Genomic DNA, 20,449 nt, shown 5'->3' on the forward strand with positions numbered 1-20,449 from the left:
TGTTGTGCATACATGGACAGTCATAACCATATTTCTATCTTGGTGCATCACCCTGCTTTCCCTTTCTGCAATTTATTTTTGTTTCCTTCTCCTTTTTCCTCTCAAGCAATAGTTTAGGTGCACCTTGATAGTAAGGAAGCCGACCTTCTCCAAGATTCAGCGTCAAAGCGCAAGTCCCACACTTGGAGGTTGTTTCCATGTTTCACAAGGTCGCCTGAGAAGTAGTTCCTCAGGCAAGGGTGCAAACTTTTGTGACAACAGGCTTTTCAAACAAATTCAAATTTAGGGGTGAGAAAAACCATGAATGGAAATCAAAAGGGTGTAAGGTAAAGTTATAAAAATATATTTGATTTTTTTATAATTAGTAATTGAAATAAATAACTAGTGTTTGATTTTTATATCAATTGCTTAATTTCTTTTAAGAGATTTTGTGGTCTTTTTCAGCAAATTCAATTTTAGGTGTGAGAAAAAGCATGCAATGATAATGATCACTTACCCTAATAGCCACACACGAACAATCCCAAAACCCCTATCGTGCCTCTATTACCTTGTATTCATTATGTCTACAAGGATTGGATAGGTATCTTTTCTTTCATAATATATTATTTTGTGTAAGATCCTATATCATGCATATCTATTTTGAAGTTCCATACTAGAATAGTGGTCGTATACAATGAGCAATGTGCAAAATTGGAAGATTAAAATATGTGAACCATCTCACCAAAAATTTCCTAACATATAACTCCCCATGCAAGATAGGTTACCAAGTTGTTACTCCAAAAGATAAATTTAATAGTACCAATGGGACAAGAGTACAAGTGAGGTAATTGCCCAAAAGATCAAGGGATCTCTTAGAAGAGAGATTCCCAACACATGAGATATGGTGTAAGATAAACTCATTTGAGGTAATTTGATGGAACATATAGAGTAGGATTTGGAGTGAGAAATAATACTAGTCCAATTACGTAAGTGGTGAAGGGGAGTTAAGCCAAGCAAAGAAGTGGCATTCTTGGAAATTGCAGTGATCTTGAATTGCATGAGCAATTCTTTTTATTCGTGTTGGTAATGACAATGAGCAATTCTTTTTATTCGTGTTGGTAATGACAATAGAGATGATTAAGAGAATGAGGAAGAGTGTGGATAAAAATATTGGAAAGCATACTTAAAAGTAATATCAAAAGAGCATCCATGGTAGATCAAATTGCTCAAAATAGTGATTCAAATGGGAACCCCACTCAAGAATGTAGTGATCATGAAATATTGAACACATTGTTGATTCAAAAAATACCCAGGACCTACAGTCTATACTATAATCTATAATTTAAGGAGATAGAGAGAGGTATGGAGATGGAGATGGAGATTGAGATTGAAATTGACAAGAAGAGGAATATGGAAGGGGGAGAAAACTAGAAATAGAGATGAAAACAAAGTGAGAGGATGGGAAATAAATAGAGATAGATAGATAGATAGATAGATAGATAGATGAGATATAAAGAAAGAGAAAGACATACACATGAATAAATACTAAGATGACCTTCTATACTTCCTCAGTGTACCTATTGCACACTAAGATGCAATTGCTAGTCATATTTCTCTTCATTCAACTAAACTCTAATTCTCTAATCCATTTTATATATTTTTTTTAAAGAAGTATGCACCAGAACCTTAAAACTCTCGCTTTCCTCTTGTACACGGAAATACTTTCGAGGCCCATTAACTGAGATTCGTGATAAGGCAAATTTGAGATATTTAGTTTTACTTTAGGTACTGTTTTGTTGCCCCAAGAGTACTCAATCAAAACATTTCATTTTCTTATACTTATTTGAATCTGTAACTAGGATTTAATTCAATTTTTGTGAAGTAAAACGATACGCTTATTAATTTCTTTATGCTTGGATTCAGATTGAAATCAGAACTTTTAGGAATTGCTCCTTGATTTATTTAAAGCCTTCATTTATTAGGCTATTTAGTTATTTCAACCATTAAATCCCCAATCTACCAGATTATGTTATTTCCTTTCCCTTATCATGTTTGCTTATGAAGTGCATTAATTCCAAAGATAGTAGATTCTCTCAGTGCTGTGCTACTAAGTTGCTTAACAGAAGAAAGGGAAAGAAAACAATTACATATCAGGAAGTAATGAAGAAGAGAGTTGACAGCTAAAAACTTATAGCTAAACAGGGAATTCCGGTTGGATTCATTATATGCTAAAAGTCTCCGAATGAACACTATTACAAAATGGCTACTTACTTCCGAACTAAGAAATGCCATAAATGCTTTAATAAAATTATTCTGGAGCGCACAGATATAGTTCAATGACACTCAACGGCAACGATTTTCTCATCATGTGAAGAGTTCCTTTCTGGCTCTAAAACATGTTGAGCATCCGTATGTATGAACTAATCGAATACTAGTCATTAATTGAGAGATGACATCATGGATTTTGGAGCCACCATAAGCAAATTCTCCCATGTTGCTTCATAATACAATAGTTATAGGGAAGAGAATCATAGTTCATCCTGCCGAAACAAGAAGAAAAGAAAACATCAGCCATCTTTCTGGGGGAGCAATGCAAATGCCATGTTAATATTTCATTGATAAAAAAAGAGTACTTAATCATTCTTGTTCAGAAAATCAAGAAATTTTTAATTGTGGAGAAGATTTACTTACATGATAGTCATCATAGTCATCATACTGCTTGAAATGAACAAATTAAAAAAGTCAGCTACCATTCAAAGAGTAAAATGAAACAACCAAATTCATTTAAATTTGTGCAGATAAATATAGAGGACCATCAGTGTGGTTCTAGACAATCAAAGAGATTGAATATTCATAACACCAGTTTAAACGATAAAAGCAAATTCAGTGTGACAGAAGATAAATTGTAAGCTACCCTTCGGTGTTTCTTCCTCATCCGGTCCCTCATGCGATCTCTATCTCGATATCCTCGGTCACGATCACGTTCTGATCTCCTTCGTTCACCCTCTCTTCTTGCTCGTTCAGCTTCCTGTTAAAATTGAGAAATTCAAATTTTAAATTTATGGAAACTTAAACAAGATTAAATAGAGAAAATACATCATCTAGAGCCTACCTGTGTCAGAATGTAATCAAAAGAAAAAGAAAATATATTAATGCTCACAAGCAACCAGAGTTGGCTAATGGGATTCAGACATACAGCCCTTACAATACAGAAAGTCCAAGGCTTAAATCAACCGTAGGAGCCTAAAGTTAGAAACTACTAAAACAATGTAAAGACAACAGGAGGTAATCACAAAGTAAATGAATTCTGAAGCTTGTTATTCAAACTAAATCTTAGGAAAAGAAACAGAACAAGACGCAAAATAGAAAAGTATATTGTATATTGATCTCCAAAGATGAGCAAATAGGTTAATATAACAAGTTGGCTGGTAGCAGACAGAAGGACATTTAACAAATTTCTAATGACCAATTAAAACAGAATTTGGAGATATTCCAAGAACATGGAAGACGAGAGTTAAAAAGATGGTTCTGAAGTTCATCCAAAAAAAATATAACACTTAAAATTGCAAACATTTGCTATTACCTCTTCCTCTTCTTTTTGCCGCTTTTTCTCTGCCTCATCAAAAGCCTCCTTTTCAGACTGAAAATTAACAGCCAATAATGCAAAGTATGAGCAGTGTAAAAAAGTAACCACCAACATGAATTTGAGTGTGAACCAACATGAATTACCTCCTTGTTTCTTCCCCACGTCTCCTCGACAACCTGCCGGGCATATTCAGGGTCATCGCAGACCAGAATATTGTCAAAGACTGAGCCTGCCTTTACCTGCATTCAAGTTAAAAGTGGGTGAGGGTCTAGCTGCTTACACCACTTCCCAACTAAATGATAAATGAGATATCTAAAGTGATTAGACCCTCACCTGCCAGACTTCAATCCCAATATATTTCAAAGGCTTGAGCACATAAAGATCTGGATCATCTTCAAATTCTGAAAAAGACAAGTTATGTAGGTAACATGAATAACACGGATGAATTGAAGTCAAACACATACAGGACATGCTTGTAAATGCTGATTCTAGAAAGAAAAAGTATTAATACACTTGAGAGACAAATGCCAAATGGAAACTGGACTGGCCATACCTGGATTGTCAATCCATGGAGTTTTCCACTTCCCTTTGTAATTTGGGTTTTTAATTTTCTGTTGATAATCATAAATGTTATTCAACTGATTGCGGCAGAAAATTGACATATAGAATGTAAGAGAATGTGGCCAAAAAAAAAAAATTGCTGTGTCACAAACCTTAGGCTTCCAAGGCCCCTTGTATGCTGGATTGGGAATCTTTGGTCGTTTCCATACCCCATCTTCATCCTCATCCCAATCATCCGGCTACAAAAGCAATACACAAGGTTCGTTGATGAAAACAACAATTAAATCAAAGTACTTAATCAAATCTTTTCAAGATGACTGTCACATTTCTTTCAGAAAGGTTCTGCATACCTCTTTAGCTTTTGGATCTGGTATTTCTTTTGGAATAGAATCGTAGCCCTGTATCATAAAATTGTATATATTGCATAGTTTCAGAACTCTTGTTGCATATTCTGATTTCAACCAACTTGGCCTAATGCAAAATCAAGTAAAATGCTTCTATGCACAATCCTACCTCTGGTTTTGTGGCATTAGGATCATCAATATATTCTCTATCATCCCAGTCCTTGGGCTGTTAAAAGTTGTACACGAGCAATCAAGTTAATAGAAAACAAAGTCATATTTATCAACAGAGTGATATGCAGTGCCAAATCTTGTAAGGAAAACAATTTTAAACTAAATTCATCACGATGAAATAACCTTTGAAAAACGACGTGAAAGATTAAAAACCATACCTTTTTGGCATTAACTTCTTTAATTTTACGGGGTGGAAGTATATCCCAATCACTGTATAGGCTTCCAGATTCCCTTTCTCTATTGTCGACAAGGATGCTGTAGGTTGCATCTGGTCTTATTATTAGAGTGTAGACATGTGTAAGTTTGTCTGTCTCACAGGTGAGCTCTTTCTTGATTGGATAATTCTGACCTTGATATGACACTATTGTATGAAGCTTCTTTGTTTGTGTACCACATATGTCAGGACCAAACATTACACTGCAGCAAGGAAGCATAACAGAATAAGAGATATTTGATAAACTAGCGTTAATATTTCAAATCAAGTAACATGTCTCCAGCATATCAAAAATTAGGCCTAGTTTCTATCCTTACCAATCAATTTTGTAGAGATTATTTTAATTTTGTTGTTCATGTCCTTTTCTAACAATTAATCCTTTCGCACAGAAAGCTTAGAAATGTCATATTCTGCTAGACAATCCCCAAAGTAACGTTTGGTATAGATCTCTTTGATATGAAAACTTAAATTAAATGGAATTCAACGCAAAGCTGTATTTTGTTAGGAGATCGTAACATCAAACTAGAAAGAAATGGCTCAGAATCTTTCTAGGCACAAGGCAGGCTTTACTATGAACAGCGCAAAAGAAAGGAGAAAGCAAAAAATGCAATTTCAGTATGTCCAAGCCCATCGTAGACTTGACAAATGGTACACCATAGCAAGTATTGAAAAATGCAAAATCGATGAAGAAATGATATGGATAAAGATGTCAACACTAAGAGAGTGAAAAAATAGGAAAAAGTGAAAACCGAAACAAGTGTGCAGCACCTTGATTCTGAAATGAGAATGTAAAACACCTTTACTTATTGATAGATTGTCGGGTAATAAAATCGGGTCCCAGAGTAAGCTAACAGACGTAGGCATAAAGGAAAAAGAAATTTCGGAAATTTCCTGGGAAAGTCGACAAATAGTTTGGAGGATACTTTCTTCTAGGACCAGTCCTAACTACTTTATAAACCTAAAATAAGCAGTAGTAGAGTTTTATCATGTCTTATTTGCAGTTTATCATTTTATATGACGACCATTAACATATCATTTTACTTAACGAACATATTTTGATTAGCTTTTTCAGATATTATTTAGTGACATCTTGGTCTCATGGCGAGGCACTCACCCAAAAACTACTAGATGAAAATTGAGAGATTAAAGCACCGAAGACTTCTAATGGACCCTAGACATCTGAACTTGAAATCAGGCGAATAAGTATTATGGTGACAAGCTTAGTGATGTTGATTCGACAGACTGAGTTCATCATATGCTCTAATCTGGATTTTAATGTTAAGATAAAAACAATTCACACTAACTAGAGTTGAATTGTTAGAGATGATCTCCAAAGGAGAACTACCGCTTGTAAAAATATTTTTTTGCTTTAAAAAGGAAGCAATTCGTAGCGAAGCACCCAAAATCTTGAAGGCTTTAAAACTGAACTGGAAATCAAAATAATCTTCCACCCCAAAAACTAAGGTATTCTAATTGACTTGCAGGGGTGAATAGAATCCATTCACAGCGATGACATAAAACTCCAAGTATAAAATAGTTACTGCCACAACAATGTAACATACCTGTAGGGCGTATCTTTACCAAACTTCTTTTGGTTTACATAGCCACTAAGAAGCTTTATATAGCCACCACCGCATTCTATATCTTGTTCGAATTTGATAGAATATTGCAGTACTAAAGTCCTGCCTTTGTTGTTAAACTCTGGGATCTTTGCTGAAATCGCAAAATGCCTGGCATCTGTGTGCGTCTGGATTCCTGTAGGCAAACGGACATGACAAAATCAGCACGGCAAGACCTCAACATCATGGCAATAGTAGTAAAGATAGATGTTGCAGCGTTAAAGCTGTTAAATATATCATTTCACACATAAAGGGTACAAAACTTTAAAAATAAAACAAAAGATTAAGAGGCAGTAGAACCTTTATCTTCGGGATCTCCAGGCCATTTCCCTGCGGAGTGTCTAAATGATCCAGCTAATCCTTCGCTTCGCTTCCAGTCAGATTTCACCCATCGGCTTTCCCATCCATCTTCAAAATACAAGATATGTAGAAAACATTTTCAATCATATCCTCACAAAGGTCTATTGGAACAGAGCAAGCTAAAATAGCATCTAGAGAAGATTCCTGCAGCCTATATGATATTTACCCTTGCTATATTAATCAGTTCTACAGAGGCCACATGCCAACCATTTCACTAAGCAGCTTAAGTTTACAAGTTATAACAATGCTATCAGATCCTATCATCATTTTTTAACAATTCGGGAAAGAAAAATCTAAACTTACAGTCTGAGTATCCTCATCCACAATAAAAAAGATCATAATAGAATCTACATATCTCTGCAGCGTATATGCTATTTATACATTGCTGCAAACAACTTACAGTAATAGTTGCTGCAAATAACTTACACTAATAATTTCTGTAACCACCAAAGCAAAACAAGTCAAAATTGTAGATCGTGAGCATGTTTCCTTAAATTTGGAAACAAACCCAAATACAACAATTGGTCCTGGTTTTCAGTTCCTATCCAGAAAATCCTAAAATATGCAAAGATATTTTGAAGAGGTCACTGTGACACATAGGCATCTATGATGCAGCGCTGACTACACATGGCAGAAAACCCTAAGTACTTGTTAACTACTCACCCGACACAGGAAAAGGGCCCCGCTGGAGCACTCAATCTAACACTACTTACAAGCCAAACACACAGATTGTTCTCTCTCAAAACAGTAAGTCCAACACACTTAACCTAACAAAAGAAGTCTCTTCGGAGACATCCGATAAAATTGGAACCTAACAAAAGAAGAACAAAACCAAAAGTATTTGAACAATCCTTTCCCACACATAGGACACAAATGGCGTTCCCCGAGGGCCTATTTACATGTAAATTGACGAAGACGAAGAATACACATTAAACTCAACCAAGGGTTTAATGGGCGTGTGTAGAACATCTTGCAAGTCTCATAAAAGAATTCATAGACACAAACCAAAACCGATCAGCCATTAAAAACATCGAGCTTTCAGAAGCTGAATATGCACAGATCATAGATATTCTCACTCTTCTTCCTCTACATACGCATAGAGAATTTGAAACTCTTCAAAAGACGAAATAAACACAAATGGAAAAATCAAAAGACCCACCCTCAAATCTTTCTTCAAAGATGATTTCTCCATAGCATTGGCAGTGTAATAGAAGGAAAAACAATAGAAGGAAATGATAAGCATTCCCCATCGGGATGAAGCTCAGACAGGAAGCGAATCATGCAATTCTGTGAAATGGGAAGGATGATCAAGGGAAACTATAAACACATACCACAGCTCCAAGTCAATGGATCTTCTGGTCTAGCAAGACCTTGACCCCGAGGCCTATTTCGACTGAGACTCTTAACGGGTGCGCACCTCTCAGTCTCGCCGACCAATCATCTCTATCGGACAGCGCATGTGATGGTTCTCATTGGCCCTCAATGTCCTAAAGTGTGCACTGGTTAATATGAAGAAAATGTCTTCTGTATATGAAGATATGCATCCCATTTTGACACGGCAAATTGGGGAAATTGACCGTGATAGTGGATAACGAAATTGCATACTGATTTCCTTTGATGAAAAAATTAAGGTATTTTCTATTTATATTTTTTACAAGGCAATTGTTAATTCAAGACAATAATAATAATAATTTTCTTCACTTTTAATGTTTAATGTTTAATATGTGGCTCATCCATTGGTCTTGATTGGAGGAGATGTGTAAATTTCGTCACTCCAGTAAAATGATTGGAACTTTTAAAAAATTGAAATAATTAAATATATATTGAGAGGGAAATGGATGAAATGGACACATTTAAGATTCTATGTATACCTAAGCACTATTAATTTTAATTAAATATGGAAAGTTGGATTTAAATAGATTATCAACAAATGTATTATTATTTTATTTAGAAAGTTTAATGTGGGAGTAAGCAAGAATTTCGAATGTAGGTTCAATGTTTTAGGATGTTAGTATTTATAATAATAATGAGGTTTCTATAATGTTAATTATTTTCTAATATTTGTGTTATTCATTCCTACAAAAACATAATACATATGTCAATTGTAATTCTATAGAATACTCTATAAATATGAAAGTAGTAGTGGATTAATAAAGACGTTCATTCTTTTGCAAGAGTTCTTAGAACAAATGTTTATTGACTTGCTAGTCTTAAATAAGTTCTCAATGTTTCTGAATAATTATGGGGTCGATGTTCTATACCTAAGTACTTTTAGTTTGAATTAAATATGAAAAGTTTGATTTAAATATATTATTAACAATTATAATTATTGAATAAGTTTTATGTGTAGGTTCAATGTTTTAGGGTGTTAGTTTTTATTTATTTTTTATTTTTTAAAGGCTTCTATAATGTTAATTATTTCTAAATATTTGTGTTATTCATTTCTTAAAAAAAAAAAAGATAAATCAATTGTAATTTATATAGAATACCTTATAAATATGAAAGTAATAGTGGATTAATAAAGATATTCATTCTTTTGCAAGAGTTCTTAGAACACGTGTTTATTGACTTGCTAGTCTTAAATAAACTCTCACAATTTAATAATTATGTCTAATAATTATTGGGGTCGAGTGCTTTATGGAGTATAAATATCATTTATCATTCAACAATTAGATTATTATTAAGTCATTAGCCTTCAACTTTTGTAGCCAAATGTTTTTTAAGGTGGGGACAGAAAGGGGAAGAGGTTAGGTCACTCATAGGGGTGCTTGTTTCTTTCGGTCAAGTGTTTCTATATAGATAAGTTTCTAATAGTGAATGTGTCTATTCATCAATAAATACATAACATTTAATTGAATCTAAGGTCATACATCAATTCTTCATCTCAATGTACATTCTATGATAAAAGATATTGGTTCTCCATAAGAGGAAAGATGAACTACAAGAAGAAATAAGTTTAAAACAAGAACATGAATTATCTCATACAATGATCTCAAATACTACTAGAGATGGAATGAAATTAATCTAGGAAATTCCAAGAGACCTATATATTTTGTGTTGGAGATTTTAAAAGCACCCACAGATCTTGTCCTAAATTGATTCTAAAATCAATAAATTAATATACTATACATTACATTTTAGTATGTTTATGTCCACTAGATGTGACAACCTAATGGTAATTGCCTTGTAAAATAAAAAGAGATGAGCTTAATCTTTATGCATGTGTTGAAACTAACTTAGTTCAACATAATAAGTAGTTTAAACTAGCATCCTCTATTGAGCAACCTCTTCTCTAAATACAATAGTTGGCTCCTCTTGAGCTCCCATGTTTGATGTCTTCACCTTGCCATTATAGATTTTTCAAAGATTGGAGATGGCCTAATAAAGGTAAGATTCGTTTCTTTCCCCTTAAAGTTGTTTATAAGAAGCTTCTCCCTACTCTCATGATTGCGCCTTCTCTTAATGCTAAATGAAAATGCAAATTTGGTTGGTCAAAATGGAACAAACTTAGCTTACAATTATGGAAATCCAAATAGAATGCCCAATCTCATCTCACTTGGAAAATCCTTCATGTCAAGTTGCCCATCAAAAATTGCTTCAAATTTCTTCATCCTTCGCCATCGTGTTCTTTTTGTGCTTGAGTAGAATCCATAAAACATGCCTTTTGGTTTTGTTCTCATGCACACAACATTTGGTGTTCCCTTTTCCGATCTCTTCTTTCTCTCTTCCAACATGGTTGGACATGGAGAATAACTCTACTTTGTAGCTCCCTCCATCGTAATATGCTCCACAACCTCATAGACAGGTCATCCTTTAGTCTATTTGAAAGTTATGTTGCTCCACTATCTACAATTCCATGTTCTTTCCCCTCCAAATTGAACTTCATATAATTTGCTCGATTCTTTCCATTTAGGTATCAAGTTTTTTCTAGAAAATCTTCAAGATAAACTCATCACAATATTGAACTTAAAGATTATATAGTCCATGAAAAAATCTACTTCTTCTTAATGTAATTATTCATAGCATAATGTCTAGTTGTTCTTGTTATTAGTGTTGATGTAGTTGGGTTTTAGTTGTTCTTTTAAAAAAGAAAAGATTTGTAATTTTTTTAAAATTCCAATTAAGAAAAAAAGGTTATACCACTCACTATTTTTAGTTATAATGAAACTATGATTGTATTGCTAAATTAGTATGCCCAAGTTATCATAAGAAAATAGAAGATATGGTTTTTTTAGAATGAAAATATCATAAAAGTTTATGGTAGGAAAGAATAAAAGAAACGATGCAAACAATCTCCAAGGAGGGTTTCTTCTAAAGCAAAGTAATGTTAAAAACTACTACTAGCAATGTTAACATAATTAGCTAAAGAAAGAAAATTAATAAAATGAACAATGGAGAGTGTCTTATTGATTTATCACAACCTCAATAAAAATCCATCACTCTCTCCCTCATCCTTAAACCTCTCCCTCTTTGGATGATTAAGATTCAATGTCATCTTCATCATTCTCACTTCTCATATGCTTACAATTAGGTTTGTCTCATCTATTGTCATTGTCATCTTCTTCCAACACTTGGTCGTTATTTTTTATTAAGTAAAACATGTTTTAATGGGTACCTGAAACCCCACTGTAAACAAAATAAGATTGAGTTAAAGTCCATAACATAAAGCAGAACAGTTAAAAAACAATAGGCCAAGGAAGGCCACTAACCAGTCCTAAGAAAAAAAACCCTCTGAAGGAGCAAGCAAGCCTAGCCAAACAAAAACCAGGGGGAAAAAATAGACAAGCCATGAGAATAGATCAGGGCACCATATCTTTGACCATTTCAATTGTCTTAAGCTCCAACTTATCCATGGTCTCTCTTGCTTAAGTCATTAGCTAATTGCCACTTGGCCATTGTTATCCTCGTCCTTAATTGATTTAATGTTTTTCACCACCTTCTCCAAATAATCATACTCATAAAAACCACTCTCATAACACACCGAAATCTAATTCCCCTACAGGTGTTCTTATTGGTGTGCGTAATTACACTGATACAATTTTTGTAAGAATTGCTCAATCACTTCCACCTATTTTCTAATAAATGTATAAAGTTGTTCCTTGCCATATCTATAATACATAAAACATTTTGTGGTCCTCTCTTTTCTCTAGTAGTTGGTATCAGGGTACTCCTCATTCTTGTGATTACTAGGATGTAAGACAATCAAGATAGAAATTTATCATAGTGAAGACATTGGAAAATTGAGGATATTCTGGGCATCTTGATATTTCAATGCATTAGAACATAATTTATTTGTCTAACTTCCACAAACTCATCCTTAGTTTGTCAAGGAAAGGAATTTGTATGGATAATGAGTAGATAGGTTGAAACTAGTTTTTCTTTTGGTGCATATCTTCATTCTTAGGGATGTTGGTGTAATGCCCACCCATAGTTTATTTTTCCATTATATTTACCAAACTCTTTTATGCCTATTTCATGGATGTGTTAGTTTCAAGGATATTATTTCATAACTTGGACTGGAGATATATCAACGATGATTACTTAGTTGACTATATTTCATGTGTTGTTTAATGATTATGGTTACTGGTGCATTAATGATGCTTTGATGATTCATAGTTAATAAATGTGATTTCTTTCATAGCAATGTCAAATGATGCTTTAATGATGATTACTTCATATTCGTAACAAGGCATTATTTTATTTGAGCATTTGATGTTTGACTTATAATTGTTATGGTACTTACCACATACTTGCATGTGTATGGTGCGTGTGTATGTTTTATCTTTCTATTTGTTATGTTTGATGTGGTTAAGGGAGGGAGTCGTAGTCACCTGCTAGTCAGGATCTACATGATGTACCACTCCTTGTCATTGCTTGTTTAGTTTAGATATATTCATATACATGTACATGCTCGTCTTTTATGCAAAATTTAGGTATCGAGCATCAACTTCCTTGAATTGGTAGGATAATCGTACCCTATCACAATAACTCAATGGTGAAAATGGGGAGATAATGTTCAGATGCAATTCCAGTCATAGCCTAATTACTTGTCCTGAGAAGGAGGACATGTATTTGACTTTCCACCTTTTTTAAAACCCATGAGTTTACCTTCGTATATGTTATTGATTTTGAGCTTTGATCTATTTTGGTAATGTTGCTTTTATGTGGATTTTGCTATGTGATTTAGTTGGTAAATGATTTAATTATAATATTTGTTAATCATATAATTAAATATTAATTGATTAAAAAGAAAATATTAAAGTATGAGAATATTTAATCAATTAAAAAACTAATTAAATATGTGTCTAAATTTAGAAAATTAGTTAAAGAGAAATTAGAACATGATGATATTTAATTAATTATTAATTAATTAAATATGTACTTCAGTTTAAAAGATTTAATTTAAAAGTCTGATCTGAGAAGTTGGACAAAAAAAGAATTAAAATATTAAATATTATTTTATCATAATTATTTATTTAATAATAATTGAATTAGAGTTGCATTTAAACAATGAGCTTTGATTATTATTATTAATTTAAATAATAAGCTACGCTTTAATTAGTGCTTGTGCTAATTAATAAACTGGAGGAAAAGAAAATATAAAATAATAATTTAATTAGAGAGTTCTTTAAGTGTGCATGAAAGGATTAAATAATAAAAGCTTATTTTAATGAGAGTCTTTTGCATGTTTGAAACCCTGAGTATAGTTAAACTCTTTATTAAGAGATTCGAGCTCATTTCTATACACAAGTTTGGAGCAAAATTCAGAATTGGATCAAAAGAATTGTTGAAAGTTTTGGAGAGTTTGGATTTGCATACATTCACAGATTGTCTCAGATTTTAGCTATGGTTTTTAGGTGGGGTTTGAAAAGTCATTGTAGAATTTTATTGAAAGATTTGTTTACTTCGTGTCTTCATAGGTGCTTGTATTATGCTTATTAATTTATTGTATTAATTTTGCATGAAGAATTATGTTGTAGATTTTGAAAAGAAAAACTTATTAATCAAGATAAGTTGATTGTGGAATCATTGTAGAAAATTATTATGATTGTATTCATTTAAACCCCTTTAGAAAATATAGGGAATATTTGATTATGGAAGTTTGGAAGAACATAATAACTTGAACAGTTAGAGTTTCAATTTTAAATTTGTATTAGAACCATGAGATTATCATGAATTTTCTAAATATAGAGAAATATTACTCTTATAGCTAAAATAATTTAATTGCAAAATTTATTGGAAAAAGATAAAAGATTAATTGAGAGGAAAGTATGTTGTAATTAAACTTATGCATGCATGTGAAAACAAATATACTAAAAATAAAAACTAAGTATAGTATGGTTACATGCATGTGAAAACAAATATGCTAAAATTAGAAACTAAATATAGTATGGTTACATGCATGTGAAAACAAATATGCTAAAAATAGAAAATTAAGTATAGTATGGTTGCATGATTTGAGAAATCAAAGACATGCGAAAATACTAATTGCATGTGTATTTTTATTTTATATAATTTAATTTTCAGATTTATTTATTTAAAAAATAATAATAATTTATTAATTTCTAAAATTAATTAAATATTATCCATTTAGTTATAAAGTAATGTTAGTATTAGTGATTATTTAAGTCTAATTAAACTCTTAGTTGCATATAAATTATTTTATATTTATTAATGTAAGAAGGAGGTTAATAAATAAATATTTAGAATTTTATTATATTTTAAGAGAAGTTGTGGTAGAGTTCACTTTGTAATCATTTATTTAATAACTATTTGACTTTATGAGAGAAATTATAAATAACTAAATTAAATTTATAATTTTATCTCTATTTGTATTATGAATTAAAGAAAAATTAAATGTTAATACTTGACTTAATAGAAGTTAAATTAATATTTTAGAAATGAAATTGATATTAGTATTTAATCTAATAATATACATTTATGTTATTTATAAAATTATTTATGATTTAAGATTATTTAAATTAAAAACATGATAATGTTGCATGATATTTTATATGCACAAGGAGATTTGATATTCAAATACTTATTGTTTTAAATAAGCATATTAGCATAACAATTTATATTAACATATATGTTCTTATTCTATTTCTAAACACATCCTTACGACCCAAACTAAATAAGAGAAATTGGTGGAATTAAATCATATGGCTGAAAACTATGTGTTTCCTAATATTCTATTTATAGTCTTGTGATGTTTATTTTCATGATGGTTTTTCTTTCTGGGTTGTTTAGTTGGCCAAGTTAGTATATGAACTAGAGGCGTTTTTGAGATTTCTTTTATGATTATTTGACTTGATGTCATGATGAACTTTGTGATTTGAATTGAAATTTATGTTTTATGAGCTTTATGCTATGGAACATTTATGAGAACTTGGTTTTTGAGAACTAATGTTATTTTTTGGGTTGCCTGTTAAGAAACCAAATTCGATCAATATTACTCTTGTGGTATGAGACATTATTGTGGTTTTTGATTTTTGGGAAGGTAGTCGAGGTGCATGTCTATGGGAGTGGCTTACAATGGGGGTTGGGGCCCAAAGTGGCTGCTAGGGTAACTCATTGTAAGTTGTGTAATAGTGATAATATAGTAATTAAAATACCTTGCCTATCCCTTTTCCTAGAGATACACTAAAAAGATAAGTTATAAATGTTTGCCTCACCCATGCCTTGAGTGCTTGTATAGGCTAAGGATGGGAATGGGATGACACCTAGTGAGACATATGACTAGTTTCCTCATCGTCACGAGAGGGTATTCTGGTTTTGCATAAAGTCACTAGGGGGTCGGGGGTTTGAGGGATTGCTAGGGTAACCTTAGAGTTGGCTAATGTGATGACACTCTATAGTATGGAGCTTGAGTCTCCTTCATGGTTTTTTTATATTTGCCTCTAGTGGTGTTCTTGTTGGATATTACTTTTGATGGTGCATTTATTGTGAGTTGTTACTCATTGATTGGATGTCATTTATTGTTGGTCTATTTGATTTTTATTAATGAATTTCAGTTATTCATTGGTGGTGTTTTTATTGTTGGAGTTAGTGATTGGTAGTTTACTTTTATTGATGCTAGTTGTTATTTGTTGGTCATTGTGCTTGTGACACTTGACATTGATTTTGAGGTGGTTGTATATTTTTGGTCTTGGTATTTGTATATTGACTTGGTATGTGGTGTTGGTACTGGATGAGTATCATTTTGATTTTGATTATCTCTTCTTCTTGAGTAGTTTGTGCTACCCTTGAGGTAGTTTTTGGCTATTAAGATTCCTTGTCTAGGATTATTTTATAATTTGATTATTTGTGTGTGGATCGTACATTATCTCTCCTCTACAGTGGGAGTGGGAGCCTGATTAGGTGACCATGTCGTTGAGAGGTAGTGTCTTCTTACCATTTGGGTCCCCCTCAAATTGACAGATTTTGGATGCTTGTTGATACAGTAGTACCATTATCATTCTTCCTCTTGTCCTGAAGACTTTAATTCATTTAATGTATCTATGTATCATTTGTTTTGAGATCCTACAGGATATTGTATTGTTTACTGATGTACTTGTATCTATTTTCACATACCTTGTGACATGTGCAATGGATGTTATTCATTAGATGTGCTTTCATATTATTAGTTATACTTATGCATTTGCTTATATGACTATGTAAATGTATATTCATTTTATGATTATGGATATTGTAATTGAGATTTAAACTTATTATTAAAACTTTCTTAAATGTGACTCAATGTGAAGGAACCCTTAAGGAATTGAAACTGTATTTTTAATTGATTACGTGTTCTTGATGTGTATGTATATATTGCTTCCACATTATTGTTACTTTGATGTTGTTTAAACTTTAAAAAAACAATAGTTTAGTAAACTTTGTAACATATTAGGTTTATTTCTTTTGAGTTCCTGAGCGAGGCGTTACAGTTGGGAATCACCAGTTATATTATTAGCATGATTGTTGTAAATATTGTGATGTTAGGTTTAAGGATCTACAAGTAATCTCTTCCCAAGAACTAAATAGATTAAAATGAAGACGTCCTAGAGGAATTGTCAAATAATTTTTCCAATGAGGTAACAAATGTTAACTGATGGAGGTATAAAAAGGATAACCAAGATACTATGGGGGTGGGGCAAATCAGAATCTTAAGCACTTTTACTTTTCACTAGATCATTCACACATTCATCAATTATCCTATGCATGTAAAACTTGTAAGAATGAACATGTTGTATCATGTAAATTTGATCTATCACATACATGAAAATAAACACATAACACAATATTTGTTACCCAGAAATCCTCCAAGGTGAAGGTAAAATTGGGGTGGGGATGACACCCACAAATCTTCATTACTATAATAATAAACTTAACCTATTATGGTTACAATGTTTGATAATAAAATATGATCTACCCTATGAGGGATCTACCTTGTTAAAGATTAAGAGACTGTTAGGTCTCACTTTGTTAGAGGATTTAGCACTTACAAAAAAGTAAGGACTTTGTTAAGAGATTTACAAAGATCTGTTAAGACTACTTTGTTAAGAGATTTTTCCTGATTCAAGTCGGTTAGAACTGATTTTGTACTTGACTCTCGGTATGCTTTGTAAGTTTATTTTGAGTCTTCTCCTTGCTAACTAATCATCTCCTCTGATATGATAATATTTGTCTTCCCCTTCCATTTCACTACTATGAATAGGTTACTTGCTTTATTAAGTGATAGCATATCCCTTTCATTGACTTTTGATCTGAACTTGATCCTTCACTTCACTAATCACACATTAATCTTTGTTCACATGCATACACTTCTCTTCTCCACTCTCTTTGTCTCTCTATATTACCCTTTCTATGTATATATGATCTAGGTTAAGATCTTCTCTATTCAAAGAGTTTCATAAAGAGTTTTCTAGATCCTTCCATAATAACCTCTCCATCTGAATCATTGATCACAAAACATAGGGATATGCAATCCATGCCATTCACATGTAAAACTCTTTGTAACAACCTCTACAAATATTAAATGTTCCTTCAATGTCAGCTCAAAAACGTGTTAACTCAAAATCTGTTCCATTCCTGACTTTTATGTAAACTCTGCATTAGTTGACCTTTAGCATTTTCTGAGACTTGACATTGTTGTTGCTTGGTCTATATTGTGCTTGGCACTTGTATGCTTGAAACTTGCTCAGTCGTTGTTGAGCTCAGTTTGTATAGAAAATACTCGATGACTATACACTTGCTGAGCTCCTATAGAGCTAGATACATAATTGCTTATGTACATGACTTGGCCTATGTAGAGTAGCTTAGTTGCAGTGATGACCATCTGGCTTTGCCTTGGAAATGACTAAGTTTTTAGCACTAATAGACAACAATAGTTAGAGATACCAACAATCTCCCCCTTTGACATTAGTAGAAATGACACTTTATCATATTTACATCCTTACAAATATAATAATATAATCTGGCATAAATTATCCCCCTAAGTCTTATGACTTATGCCAAAAATGAATAATGAATAAGCAATGTAAAATGAATATGTCATATCTATTTCCTAAATCCAATTCCCCCTTCTTCAAATCTACTTTCCCAAATCCAATTTCCCTTTATTTTTGAACACTTATGTCACAATTGTTGGGGTGGAATGGGTGGAAGCAATGTATATTTGTCAATGAATGTCTTGTGAACTTGGATGATCATGGAAAATGCATAATCCCATGTAGTTCTTGTTGCTCCCAAAATGTGATTCAACAACTGTACTCTTTCAATTAAATCAATTAAGTTGTTAGCCACTAAAAGATTGTGATCTTATGTGATAAGATCTTGGGCTGATTGTAGCTCCCTTTGCATAACCTCCAAATGAGGTATCATCATTACTTGAATAGAGATCAATTTAGATCTCATATTTCTGTCAGCTGACTGAAGATCGACCAATGTGCCTTAAGAATTTAATAGATTTTTTTTATGATCTATGGTAGATCCTGGTGACTATGAAATAATATTATTAGATCTCTTCATCTTATCTCGAATGTGATTTATTTGTGCTTGAAGATCACTTGTGAATCTTGGCATGTCTGACAAAATGTTGTACCTTTTGAATTAATTCTATCATAACCTATATTTCCTCTTGCAAATGCACTTTTTTCTCTACAATGGTTATGGAAGCTTTGTCCACAGCCTTATTTTTTAGCCTTCTTGGAGGCCAATCCATCAATTATTCATTTGACTTCATATTTCTAGTATTGACTTGATCAACAATGTTTACAAGTTGGGTGATGATTGGAACCTCTTCATTAAAATTTTGTATATCACACTACAACATTTGGGGTCAAATTGTGAGGGTAATTTGCAATGGCAATGTAATTTGTGGTCATTTTAATATTTTTTTTTGCAATTTTTCCTAATGCCATCACAATATTGATGTTGGCATTGTAATTATGACCTTTGCATGAGTATAAACCAAAAAAAGAAAACACGACATAAATTATTCCCCATTTGTTTTGATAGTGGAGAGTTGCACGCAAAAGAGGGTGGAGAGCTTTGAACGTTGTCATGCTCTTGTCATTAGTGCATTTTGTTGTTGTGATCTCTACATTTTGTTGCCATGCCTTTGCTCTAAAATTTCATTGTTGTGTATCTCTACATTTCATTGTCGTGCCTTTTCTCTACAATTTGGTTTTTATGCCCTTGTGATCTCTACATTTCATTGTCGTGCCCTTGCTCTATGATTTCATTGTTGCGCCCTAGCTTTGCAATTTTTTCCCATGTCATGCCCTTGCTCGGCGATTTTGGTTTCCTGCCCTAGCTTTGTTGTTTTCTTGAAGGGAGCTATGTAAATGTTTATTTCTTTTCCTTCTAAATAGATCTCTTTGTATTCCCTTCTAAAAATGTATAATTAGAGATTTTTTAAGGTTCTTATTAAATCTTAGCACAACAAAAAAATTGATCCAGTTACATACATATTCTAGAATCCAAATAATAAAATAATAAAGCTCACTCAACTCATGCTAATTGACTTACATCAAGATCCTCCACAAAAATAATGCAAACTAGGAAAAATGGGTAGATCATCACAAGGAGACTGTGGAAATACTTGAAACACTCTTATAAGCATTTGATATTTGGACTGTAAATTCTCAAAGACACTTGCAAGTGATTCCAATGTCATAGTACCTACCAAAACACTTTCCTGGATTCTATCTAGTGGATCTATAATATTTATTATAGCAACATGAGTAGAAAGAAGATGATTATGTAGTGCTTGATGATACTCCAAAAGTTGATGTTCTAGTCATTCCTCATGATGTGCAACAACAACAACAAAAAATACCACATACACTAGTGAATGTTAGATGGTCAAATAGGCAAATTAGACCTCCAGAAAGATTCTCTCCCTCTTTGTATTCAATTCTACTTATTGATGTTGGTGAACCTGAATGTTATGATGAAGTCGTGTAGGTGGATACTAAGATTCAATGGGAGTCTGCCATGAAAGTTGAAATGGACTCTTTGCTATAAAAAAAAAACTTGGGATTTATGCAAGTTGCCTGTAGGTAAAAAG

General features: G+C 32.6%; 1 protein-coding gene across 1 annotated transcript in view; it reads right to left on the reverse strand.

Annotated features, from left to right (window-relative positions):
- Positions 1-2,167: 2,167 nt before the first annotated feature.
- LOC149550684 (uncharacterized) overlaps positions 2,168-20,449 on the reverse strand; it is a 139,265-nt gene continuing 120,983 nt past the window's right edge. Inside the window, exons 2-15 of the mRNA XM_089789568.1 lie at positions 8,226-8,278; positions 6,835-6,942; positions 6,478-6,670; positions 4,860-5,118; positions 4,640-4,696; positions 4,477-4,524; positions 4,279-4,365; positions 4,119-4,176; positions 3,899-3,966; positions 3,709-3,804; positions 3,563-3,619; positions 2,894-3,007; positions 2,671-2,694; positions 2,168-2,519 (exon numbers count right to left, since the gene is read on the reverse strand). Coding sequence (XP_089645694.1) covers positions 2,508-2,519; positions 2,671-2,694; positions 2,894-3,007; positions 3,563-3,619; positions 3,709-3,804; positions 3,899-3,966; positions 4,119-4,176; positions 4,279-4,365; positions 4,477-4,524; positions 4,640-4,696; positions 4,860-5,118; positions 6,478-6,670; positions 6,835-6,942; positions 8,226-8,278 — 1,234 coding nt within the window. The 3' untranslated portion in view covers positions 2,168-2,507. The remainder of the gene's footprint in view (positions 2,520-2,670; positions 2,695-2,893; positions 3,008-3,562; positions 3,620-3,708; positions 3,805-3,898; positions 3,967-4,118; positions 4,177-4,278; positions 4,366-4,476; positions 4,525-4,639; positions 4,697-4,859; positions 5,119-6,477; positions 6,671-6,834; positions 6,943-8,225; positions 8,279-20,449) is intronic.

This window comes from Cupressus sempervirens, chromosome 6, assembly GCF_028749045.1.
Source record: "Cupressus sempervirens isolate cs-2001-9-10 chromosome 6, ASM2874904v1, whole genome shotgun sequence".
Lineage (NCBI taxonomy): Eukaryota > Viridiplantae > Streptophyta > Pinopsida > Cupressales > Cupressaceae > Cupressus > Cupressus sempervirens.